Here is a 12,537-nt window from a genome sequence, read left to right on the forward strand (position 1 = left end):
GTGCTTCTCCAGGGTAGTGTGTGCAAGTACAGCTCAAAAGTGCTCTGGGCTCCTCAGTCATTCGGTTTCAAAATGAGCACTCTGAGCAGATCTTTTTTTTCTTTTCTTTACTTGATGATGATATTTTTTTAAAAAATTATATCAATAAAAGTTGTGTATGTGTGCTTTTATTGAAGGTCTACTTCAGGAAAGGAAAAGTACTCCACGATGCTGGCTTTTTAGGTGATGCCTTACAACTATTTCTGCAGTGCTTAGCCCTTGATGAAGATTTTGCACCTGCAAAGCTAGCAGTAGAAAAGGTAAATCAGTGTACTACCTATAATAATAGGACAAGGCAGGGCTAAAGCACAGTTCTTTAAAAGAAAATGCTAATTAGAAAGTTGGGATAAGAACATAAGGAGTCCATGAGTCAAATTTAGTTGCAACTTGACAAGTGGTTTTCAGGTTCATATACTTAGTGTATTGAGTTCTTACTGAAATCAAAACATTTCATTCACAGATGTTTAAATGCATTATTATATTTAGACGTTCCCTAATATTCTGATCCGAACCAGACTAATTATCCTTAATTAAACATTGTTGTCATGATGTTCTTGCTCAGGAATTTTTATTGGCCTGCCTTTTACCTTTCATTTCAGGTCTAAACTTTGCTTACTTTTTATATTGCCAGTAATATTGCTCCATTCAACTTGTTTTGCCTTGTTTTTCTCAGTAGTCTATAGATCACTTTCCAAAGTTTGTTCTGTGGTGTGTTAGTTGGTGTTAATTAAAAGAAAAAGGGGGAAGGGTTCTCTGATCAAATGACTTCAGGAAACATTGGGTTAAACCAAGTTAAACAGGTTTCTTCAAAACCTGTCAGAGTTTTTGCTATGCTAACATGACAATAGCTCTCAGCTTTTGTCAAACTTTATTCAGAGTATCTGGAAAGACTAGATAGAGTCTTTGAAAAATTGTTTGGGAAAAATCTACCCTAACACCATTTCAGTGCCCAGTCATGATTCTCTCCTTAGTATCCTGCAAACATGTCACATTATATGTTGTGTTTAAGTCTTAGACTGTGGCTTTTTATCAGAATTATCTTTGGTGCTTAGCAAACAAAGATTCCTGGGCCCCACCACAGACCTTAGGAATTAGAATCTCTAGAACTGGGACATAGTTTAAGAACCTTGGGAGAGTCTTACGTACTCTGAAGTATGAGAACTTTGAAATTTTTCTCAGATCCCAAATGCCTAACGAATCCAGCTAACACTGGTATGTCCTCTATGAGGTTTGTTGCATATACATTCTAGCCTACTGATTTAACAAAAAATTGTTTACTATTGTGTGTTTTCTGACTGTTCTATATTTGTTAGTGTTACTTCCCTGGGGAGATTGCAGACTTTTTAAGGGCTTATAATTTTGCATTTTACATGCTATTGGATATCCTTATATTTCTGTACATATTTGTTTGTTGCGTAATAAGGTCATGTATATGAAGAACAACTGATGCTTTGAAAAATTTGTTTTTCCCCAATATGCTTTTTGTAAATGGTGGTATAATTTACGTATAACGAAATGCATGGATTTTGTAGTTCAGTGAGTTTTGAGAATTTATAAACCTATGTAACAGCACCCCCATCAAGATATGGAATACTTCATCACCCTAGGCAGCTCCCTCATCTCCTTTCCAGTAAATCCCTTATTACAGTGCTCCCAGAGTCAACTACTGTTCAGATTTTTATTACCACAGTGTAGTTTTGCCTATTCTAGAACTTCATATAAATGGAATCATATAGTGTATACTCTTTGTGTCTGGCTTTTTTCCCTCAACATATTATATTTTTGAGATACATCCAATAATTTAAAATATTTTATTGTTCACTAAGTATTCCATTGTATAAACATATCACAATTTGTGGTATTTACAGTTAGTAGTGATTTTCAATTGGATTGTTTCCAGTTGCTGCTATGAACATTCTTGCACAAGTCATTTTGTGGACGTATATTTGTATATCTCATTGGTAAACAAACACCTGGGAGTGGAGTTGCTGGGTTCTAGGGTAGGTGTGTGTTTAATACATTTTTTTTAATCAGGGGAAATGTAAAAACATATACAGATTTTTAAATGTTCATTAAATCGGGTATTGCTCAAACACCCATCAGATATACACACTTTTGTTTACATTTTATTTATATATATGTATATATGTAATTATAGTTACATTATAATGATTTGTAAATCTTATTTTTGTGTATGTGAGAGATAACACAGTTGAAAAATCAAATATCCATATTTAGGCTTGAAAAAATGCTCTGCTGTGCACATAAATAAGCTTATTTGACAATCAAAAATTGTTGAATCCCTCTCATTTTCTTCTAGCCAGTTTCTTCCCCTGTCTTGACCTATCCTGTTTCTTTGAGAGTTTTAGATGTATTCCTGATAGAAGCATCCGGAAAGTTGGATATTGTAGCTGCCTCCCAGGTTAATTCCAAGCTGTTACAGGGAAACTGCCATTTGGTGCTCCTGCCCAATAGTACAGTACTTAGAATCTGGTGACTGCCAGAGCAGGTTCACAATTCACTGAGAAGCTAAATTCAGTGTAAATACATGGAATTCTAGAGTTTTGTCATTAGAGGTCCAAGTTCTTTAGTTCACATAAACACTCTAAGTCCAGCATTAAAATATACATTGGTGTGAGCCATGTTTTGACTGTATAGGACACACTAATCTTCAGAGGTAAATATTTTCTACTTAAGAACTCCTCTTTTTACAAGCCTTACATTAAAAAGTCAGCCTTTACCTTGACCTTCTCAGGCTACCAATGAACCACTCCTGTGCCTTCCTTTTGAATAATTTTTTTGAGGTGATTTGACCTTATTGAGACACACCTTGGTTTTGTAAGACTTTTAAATCTATTTGGCAGTTTCTCCCCGGCTCATTAAAAATAATGTCTGCTACAGATTTTCTAAAAATTCTTAAACATTAGGTAACTATATTAAATTATCGTTAACCAAATATTTTATATTTTCCATTTCTTGTATAATATTTCTCTTGCAGATTTTATTTGATTTACTATCTCCTGAAAACTTAAAAGAAGGCCTGAAGGACTCTTCCTGGAGTTCATTACCATGTATTAAAAACAAACCTTTTGGTTTTCCTTCAGTAGTGGAAGAGTCTCATTCTGCCAGTGAACTTAGCCCAGAGCAGGTAAGGGGTGAGAAAAGATTATCATGGATTTAGTGTGTCAGTTTCTTTACAAGTTAATATCTTTACTTTCCTCATTTCAAGTACAGTACTTAGAATCTGCTTAGGTACTTTTAACCTATTTAGTGTTGTCTTAATAGGATTTTTGTCTATAGCCTTTTATTTTACAAAAAACTTTCATGTAAAAATACTTGTTCATTAATCACAATTTTAGGTCACCTGAATGTCAGAAAACTTTTATAGTCTCTTAGAAAATGGAGAACATTGTATTTATTTTAGTTCCCTCAGGGTAGGAACAACTATATTACGGCTTAAACCTCATTATAATATAAATCAGCTTGATATTTAGGGCTATATAAGTACTGGCAAAAATCATTTACTTGCCAGGATTGTGGAATTAAAGTTGAGCTATTAAATGAACAGTAAAATGAATATTATAAAATATTGAAATTTCGGTTTGATTCTTGGCAACAGCAGTTAAGGATAGTAAAGAAACAGTTACCCCTTGTTATTGTATTTTTATAGAACGAAGAAATACGAGAGGTCACGTCAGAGCCTATCAAGGGAAGCTTAAATCGTGCTCGGTCAGCACAGGCTATAAATTCAACAGAAATGCCTGCCAGAGAGGATTGTTTAAAAAGAGTGTCCTCAGAACCTTTACTCTCTGTTCAAGAAAACGGTGCTCTGCTGAAAAGAAAGTTGTCTCTTTTAGACCAGGACATAATTGTAAATGAAGATGGAAGACATAAGCTTAAAAAGCAAGGAGGTAAAAATTTCAAAATACTCATATAAAACACATTTATTTATTGATTTAGAATGGCCTTTAAACTTTTTCCTAAAGATAAGTCTTTGTTTAAATAGAAACTCGCAATGAAGTCTGTACATTTTCATTAACTTATGGTGACATACCAGAAGAATTGATAGATGTCTCAGATTTTGAGTGTTCTCTCTGCATGAGGTAAGTATATAAAATTTTATAAAAGATAAATATTTTGTGTAAATGTAAATAAAATACAGGGTAGATAAAGCTACTCTACTCTGTAATAATAGGCAATGTAAGTAACTTAATACTGTGCTAAATATCAAAAGATAAGAATTTTAGTCCTAGGTTGACTTTTCACACCTTGGACAAATAATGTGTGAATCTTGGTTTTCCTTACTTACAAAGTGAGGCGAATATTTGCCTAGCCTCTCGCTGTGTCGTAAGAATCAAATGACTTCAGTATAAAACGTACGTGGGAAATTGTGACGTACTATAAAAGCTATACGTATTATTATTAAAACTTAGATATATCCATGATTTTAGATTTCGGTAAGAATTCTAATTATGTATTATATGTATCTGCTTCTATCTTGTTTGTATATTTTAACCATAAAATCCTGTTAAAGTACCATTGGATAAGGATTTCCATTATGTAGAATGCTTAGAATGCTAAAAGATGATAGTTTGGAAAGAACATTTTCCATTTACATAAACTGGTGGAGTGAAAGGAGCAACGCATGAAGAAGCAGGAGACGTGGTGCTGGCCATGTGTGGCTTGGAGTAAGTAGCTATATTGCTGAGCAAGTCTCCTAACTCTGAGCCTAGGCTTCTTCATTTATGAGGTGAGGGGATTAGACAAGACAATTTCTGAAGTACTTATACATCTCACAGTACTTCTAGGAAATTCAGAAGTGTCTCAGGAGATAATTGTAATGTAAGTAAAATGAGTTTTTCCGTATTGTTTATTACACTTGGCATTAAGCCTAATATTTATTTAGGATTCAACTGTAATATTCATTGGATTATTCCTTTTAATGAATTTTATATTGTAAGGCTTTTATAAACTTATTAAGAAACCCAATTGTAAAGAGATGAGAAAGTAAGAATCTGTACAAAAGCTACTACTTAATAATTATTAATGATATTTATTTTTTGTACTAGGGTTTTGAAATCTGTATACATTTTATGTTTACTGCACATCTCAATTTGGACGAGCTGCATTTCAAATGTTTAGAGCCACATGTACAAGTGGCTATTGTATTAGTCAGTACAACTCTAGGTGCTTTGCAGGGTACCTCTGTTGATAGAAAACTTTTAAAAGTTTCAGGAGGTTGTAATTGCATTTATCACTGCCCCTTCCCTCTTGTCTTATCCACCAGACCCTCCTTCTTCCTTGTCTAAAGAGATTAGTATTATAGTTCTATTACAGTTTGTTCAGTTTTTCCAGTAGGTAATTTAATGTGAAAACTAACATGTATTCTGGTTGATTTCAGGTTGTTTTTTGAGCCAGTAACAACCCCTTGTGGACATTCATTCTGTAAGAATTGTCTTGAGCGTTGTTTAGATCATACACCCTATTGTCCCCTTTGCAAAGAAAGCTTAAAAGAGGTAAACATTTATATATTTATCTGTTTGTCTTAACTTTGGCCACATGGTTTGATTTCTGTTCAGCCATAGAAATAGTGATGATGATGTTCAGAATGAATTAGATTATATATGCTGAGTGACCAAAAAGGATAACATTTCATTACCCAGGTGTTAGCTTTAGAGAAATGTGAGATTGGAGAACTTACGGGAAAGCAGAGAGATCCCCTGTACTTAATTTTTTTAACAAGGGGGTATGGTCAAGTACATGGTAAGGAATAAGTTCAGTTTTAATGATGAGAATTTTAATAATGGGGAAACCCAACTGCCCTGCTTCCCACTCCCAATAAAAGGCCAGATTTCAGGCCTAGTCCAGCCCTCTTAACATCGAAATGGTTCTGTCCAATGGAACTTTCTGCATTGGTAGCAATGATCTATTTCTGTGCTGTGTAACACGGTAGCCACTGGCCATATGTCGCAATTATTAAGCACTTGAAATGTGGTTATTGTGGCTGAGGAACTGCATTTTTAATTTTGTTTAATTTTAATTAATTTACATTTAAGTAGGCACATATGAGTAGTGGCTACCGCACTGCACAGCATAGCTCTAGAAAGAGGTAGACTGAACAGGAGAGAGAGGCACAGTTTCCCACAGCCCTTCTTGTAGAGTCAGTGATCAGCACTGGTAACCTTGTTAGGAGACCAGCTAGATCCCAGGTGAGTGTCTTCTGTAACAGATGGGAGGACAACACCCCCTCAGTCCTGCATGGGGGACTGTAGATCCCTTAAGGTGAGGCCAAACCCTTATAATTCTGAGTTCCAGTTGCAGTGACCGTAGTGCTCAGGGAGAATGAGCCTGTCTCTGGTGGTAGACAGGATTGTGGACAGAAAAAAAACTGTTCCAAATATGAATAAAAATTGATAAAACCATTTTGCTCTTGAATATACATAGCTATTTCTTACGTAGAAAACATAACTATATAGATATAATAGCATATGAATATTGTTACATTTGATGTGAGTCTTACTGATAATGTACAACATAAAACCAAATACAGAATATTCACAGTCAGGAAACAAGATAAACTTACTCTTATAGAGTTTGTTAGTTACAGTTTCAACTAAGGTACTCAATGTTTTCAGGTGAAATATTCTAACTATGCTATTTTTCCTGTGTTTGCAGTTTTTAGATACTCTAGTGTATTTATTATGCTTTTTTGGAGATGAACAATTAACTACATTGCTTTAAATTTAGAGATATTTCATCTTAAAAAAATGTCTGGAGGTTGAAGGAGAATAAAAAAAGCATTATTTAAAAATATAACTAACATACTATTTAAAAATAACTATCCTATTTCCCGACTTTGAAGATACCCTATATAATGTAAATTGTAAAATCTAAATATATATTTTTTAAAAAATAAAATTGATATACTCTACAGTTTTACACTTTTCCTACTTGTCATTTTATTTTGCTTATGTTTTTGATTTGAATATATTTTAAAGATAACAGTATAGTAATCTAATGATTTAACATTTCCCTATTGGATTTGTACATTTCGTTCTCTTTTTTTAATATACCATGCTTTGCATCTTTGACTGTTTCCTTAGGGTAAATTCCTGGAAGGTAAATTACTAGCTCAAAGGTCATATATTTATAAGACTCTTAAAACCAGTTTCCATAGGGTCAATTCCTGGGAGATAAATTACTAGCTCAAAGGTCATATGTTTATAAGATTCTTAAAACCAATTGCCAGATTGCCTAGGTCCCTAGAAATGCTATACAAATTTAAATTCCTATCAGTAATGTAAGAGAAGCTGTATTTCCCCAAATTTAATATAATGCATGAGTATTAAATTTTAAAACCGTTATTAATTTAATAGAAAATGGTAATAAAATTGCTTTTTATAATGTCTGTACTTTGATTACTATTATAACAAACTCCTCAGTTACCTGTGTCTATATTACCCTCTCATGAGTACCTCTCTCCAGCCTATCGCCCAGTGATTCTCAGACTGATCAGCAGCATCAGTATCACCCAGGAATTTCTTAGAAATATACATTCTCAGACCCCACTCCAGAGCCACTAAATAAGAAACACTGGGGTGGGGCTCAACAATCTTTTTTAATCAGCCTTGATTCATACTAAAATTTGAAAACCACTACTATTCCCCATTTCCTAACCTCTCGTGGTTCCTACTCTGTTTTTCATTGGATAATGACAAACCCTTATTTAAGCTGAATTTACAGATTAAAGGATGCCTTCTCTTTGCCTTATCTTGTGATTGTCTCCCAAGAGTTTTTCCTCACTATTTGTATTAAATAAATTTGTGTTGGGCATTTTCTTTGTCTAAAATCCGGTGCAGACCCTCTGACCTGTCCCTGCCCCTATGCAGTTTTTAGTTCATTTACAGAGATAGGATGTATCCCTGTCCATGTAATACAGTGCAGGGCATGGTAACTGCCTTTTATGTGGTAAAGGCAGTAAAATACGGGGTTCTTGGGAGACAGAAAAGTAAAGAAAACTTTATGAAAAAGGTAAAATTGGAGCCAGATCTTAGAGGATAGATAGATAGGTTTTCATAGGAGTGAAAGGTGGCTTTTAGCAGTTGGAATAGAAAATGACACCAAAATGCATGAAGGTGGCAATTTTTCAGAGTATTGAGGGAGTGGTACAAATGTAGCATTTTATATGGGAGGGGTAATATATGAAAAGCAACTACTTCATAAGGATCTGAGTAATAGGGGCGTGACAGTGGAAGAAGCTAAAAGAAAAACTATTTGGAAACTACCACTGAAGTTGGGAATAACAACAAAAAAAGGAATAGTTTTGCTTTTCTTAAATAAGGCATTATTTTCTTTATTCCTTACCTTGTTTTTGTTTCTCAGTTAAAACGCTAATTTCAGGTACTCATGAGCTGTCAGATGGAAATTGGCCTGTGGTGTGGGAAATGGCGGGTGCAGGGCTGACAGCTGCTAATAAAGGATTTGTGATCATAGCAAGACACAGGTCATGTAGAGTGCTTGGTTCAAGCTGCAACCATGTCATTATGTTCTTGAACAAAGTTTCAGACAGGCTTATCTGTTTAGCATCATCCATTCGTTGTAAGGTTCCCCCTCACTAATTCAATTAATTCAGAATTGACTGTATAAATATGCAATAAAGGCTTTACTATATCAATTAAAACTGTTTTGTCTGTTTTATACTGGAGGAAAAAATATTGGAATGTAAAATAATATTGTCTTCTAGTATCTAGCCGATAGGAGGTACTGTGTCACACAGCTGTTGGAAGAATTAATAGTGAAGTATCTGCCTGATGAGCTCTCTGAGAGAAAAAAAATATATGATGAAGAAACTGCTGAACTATCACAGTAAGTGTCTTCTCATAAAAATTAATACAATCAAATTACGAACTACTACCCTTTCAAATAGTAAGGAGAAATCTCACAACAAGCTGGATCCTGACTTTAGTTCAACCCAGTCTAGTCAAAGGTATATTTTTAAAACAAATGTTGGTGAGCTTCCCTGTCCTCAACAGAATTTTTTAAAAGTTAATTTGGCAACTTCCAGGCGTCCTGTTGGGAATTAGCTCTTTTCACTAAACTCAATATTTTAGGTAGGCAAAGGGTTTCTTACAGTGACTTAAGGCAGTGGAATGGGGAATGGAGAGGTGTAGCTGGTAGGAACAGCAATCCTCATCATCAGCAACCTATCGAGGCAGGGCAGGAGAAAGGTAGCGGATAAATGGCCTAGATTGGCAGGGGGATCCAATTAGAAGTTTGGAAGGTGGGACTTTGAGACCTGAGACTAAAATTCGAAGGAGAGGAGGCATGACTTAGGGGCCAAATTTTCAGTTTAAAAGTAGAGGAACTAGCACTAGTATATTAAACATTTTTATTAAATATCACTTTTATATAAGTAATTTATAGTGCTTTTGAAGATGAACTAGAAAACAGATGAGCAAGGGGGGAAAAAGCCATAATCTGTAACCCAAAGGGAATCTCCTTTGGCGTTTGGGCATAAAATCCTTGCAGATTTTGATATATATATAAATAGATTTTAAACTCAGATGGGATAATTTTATTCATATTATTTTATAACCTTTTCTCATTCATATAGACATTTAAACATAGTATCCCATTTTATGGTTATGTCATAATTTACTAGTCCTCTCTTTTTGCTTCTAAGTTTTGGCTGTTATACACAGTGCTACATTGAACATTTTTTAAAAGTTAATTTAAAACTTTAAAATTTAAAACTATAAAATTTAAAACTAATTTAAAACTATAAAAGTTAATTATAGTACTTGGGGGGAAAAAAGGCAGTTGGTTCAAAGGATACGAACATTTTTAAAAGTTTTTGATGTATATAGCCAAATTCTCTCCCTTGTGGTTGTATTGTTTCAAACTATCCCCTGCGCTGTCAGTTTTCCCCATACCCTTGCCAAAGCTGGGCATTGCATATATCTGTATCCTTCTTATTTTCTGCCAATCTGGCAATGAAAAATGTATCATTTTAAGTATCTGGAAAAAGTGTTATTATCTGTTTTTGATAGTGAGTTTGAAAATATTTTTTAAACTTACTGGGAATATTAGGGACAGTGCGTTTCTCCAGGGACCATCAGCTCCAAGTCCTTGTCCTTCAATCTAGTTGTGGAGGGCGCAGCTCAGCTCCAAGTCCAGTCGCCATTTTCAATCTTGAGTTGCAGGGGGCACAACCAACCATTCCATGCGGGAATTGAACCGGCAACCTTGTTGAGAGCTTGCGCTCTGACCAACTGAGCTATCCAGCTGCCCTGAAAATGTTTTTAATGCCTAAGAATTTTTAATGATTTGCTTTTTGTCTTTTGTGGGAGCACATTTTTTCTTATTTTCTTTTTTCCCCCCTTTCTTCCACCTCCTCCCTCCACTCCTGTTCAAGCTGTTGTTTCTCAGTCTAGTAGTGTAGGACACAGCTCCCTGGCCTGTGCTGGTATTGTGAGCCTTGTGCTCCTCCCCCCCCAACCGGCTGAGGCAGTTGGTCTCATCGGTGAGCTGCTCACAGCAGCTCTTCGCAGCTCTCACCAACCTCCTGCTGCTCACAGCCGCCCAGCTCTGAGCTGTTGTTCACAATCTTAGCTGTAGAGGGCGCAAGTCACTGGCCCGTGTAGGACTCGAACCAGTGACCTGGGCATTAGGAGCTCAGCACTACAACCACATGAGCCACTGGGCCGGCTTCTTATTGTTTTCTCAGAGTAAGAGTGTTTTACAGATAAAAGGTATTAGCTCAATCACGTTACAGATGTAAACAGATTTTTAATATAAAACTGTAATTATAATCACTTGCTTTTTCATTCATAAAGATATTTAGCTCTATAGGGTAACCTGGTATCTCAAATTTAAGTTGACTGGTATAAATAAGCAGATCACAAACAGATTTTTAGTGTTAATATTGTATCAGTGCAAGCTTAATAAAAGGGATACTGACTGTTGTTCTTGCCAAGAATAAAATTCACCGTATTTAGAGCTCATTTTTTTTTTAATAGTAATTTACTACATTTGCAGCTTTAGTCATTTTGGTTGTGTGTTCTGATATATAATAATGAAAGTTTTCTCTTCTTCAGCTTGACCAAGAATGTTCCAATATTTGTTTGCACTATGGCCTATCCCACTGTGCCTTGCCCTCTTCATGTATTTGAGCCAAGATACAGACTGATGATTCGAAGAAGTATACAAACTGGAACTAAACAGTTTGGGATGTGTGTCAGTGATACACAAAATGGGTATGCTTTTGTGTACTTCAGTAATTCATGTTTTTATTTACATTGGAACTTTCTTTGAATATTGTTGAGAACTTGCATGTTTGTTACTTGAGCTTTGATATTAATTAGAGTTTTTCTTCTAGTTTTGCAGATTATGGTTGTATGTTGCAAATTAGAAATGTACATTTCTTACCTGATGGACGGTCTGTGGTTGATACAGTTGGAGGAAAGCGGTTTAGGGTTTTAAAAAGAGGAATGAAGGATGGATATTGCACTGCAGACATTGAATATCTGGAAGATGTGAAGGTACTACAAACTACCCTTTTCCAGCACACTTTGTTGTGCTCGGTCCTAGGTGCTGTGTAGGCATCCGGGCTGATATTTTCCAGGCCCGGGAAACACTTCTTCCTAGTAGAGGCCCTCATCTGTCCTTATGCAGATTAGCTCCAGATTACTTTTTCTTACCTTGTTCTTCATCATTGTGAATTCCAAGAGAACTTCAGAGACCAGAACTTAGATTCTCTTCCTTTCTCCAGGCTCAACACCCAGCACAGTACCTACAATATTTGTGTGCATCTGCATGGGAGGTGCTTGACTGTAGCAGTGGATTGAATTTTAACCATTTTTAAGTGTATAATTCAGTGTTATTAAGTGCATTCACGTTGTGCAAAAAGCAGATGCCTTTTAAACTATCATTTTGTGTTTCATTTCAAATCTTTCAAAAATGAAAAGTACATTCTTTTGTCTCCTGTGTCCTATAGACTTAACCTTTTATATTTCAGAATGTTTTTAGAGTCTCTTTGTTGTTTTCATACTGAATCATCCTTGATGTGTGAAAGGCTGAGTCAGGCCTGGTATTTGTTCAGATGCCTGAATGTATATGGAATAGAGCAGGTAGTGAGTGGGATATAAGAGTGTTAAAGAAGTCAATATGAAATGATGAGTTAACGTTCCATCTTCCCACCGGCCTTTGATCAGACTGCTCCTCTGGATCTCAGGCTGGAAGGCTTATGCATTTAATTTTACATTTGCAGTTTCACGATCCAGTAGTCAGAAGGGTGTACAGAGGCGATGGAGGTAGCCACAGCCTTGGGCCTTTATAGCAGAGGTTCATCATTGCATAATTTTTCTCCCTGTCTTTTGATATACTGACTTTATAAGCTAAGTTATTTATTGCATTTTTGTTTTTGTTTTTGTGTTTTGAGCCAGTTTCCTGGGAAAAGATAGAATTATGCTTGTCTTCCATCTTGTTACGCTTTTCTGC

General features: G+C 35.4%; 1 protein-coding gene across 2 annotated transcripts in view; it reads left to right on the forward strand.

Annotated features, from left to right (window-relative positions):
• The window catches only part of LONRF1 (LON peptidase N-terminal domain and ring finger 1), a 28,951-nt gene that overhangs the window by 11,423 nt on the left and 4,991 nt on the right, over window positions 1-12,537 (forward strand). For both annotated transcript variants that reach the window (XM_081046633.1, XM_081046632.1), the window contains exons 3-10: window positions 177-299; window positions 3,038-3,187; window positions 3,710-3,950; window positions 4,046-4,142; window positions 5,441-5,555; window positions 8,783-8,904; window positions 11,136-11,294; window positions 11,417-11,579. In XM_081046633.1, the coding sequence (XP_080902759.1) occupies window positions 177-299; window positions 3,038-3,187; window positions 3,710-3,950; window positions 4,046-4,142; window positions 5,441-5,555; window positions 8,783-8,904; window positions 11,136-11,294; window positions 11,417-11,579 (1,170 nt within the window). The remainder of the gene's footprint in view (window positions 1-176; window positions 300-3,037; window positions 3,188-3,709; window positions 3,951-4,045; window positions 4,143-5,440; window positions 5,556-8,782; window positions 8,905-11,135; window positions 11,295-11,416; window positions 11,580-12,537) is intronic.

Source organism: Rhinolophus hipposideros, assembly GCF_964194185.1.
Source record: "Rhinolophus hipposideros genome assembly, chromosome: 4".
In the NCBI taxonomy this organism is placed as follows: domain Eukaryota; kingdom Metazoa; phylum Chordata; class Mammalia; order Chiroptera; family Rhinolophidae; genus Rhinolophus; species Rhinolophus hipposideros.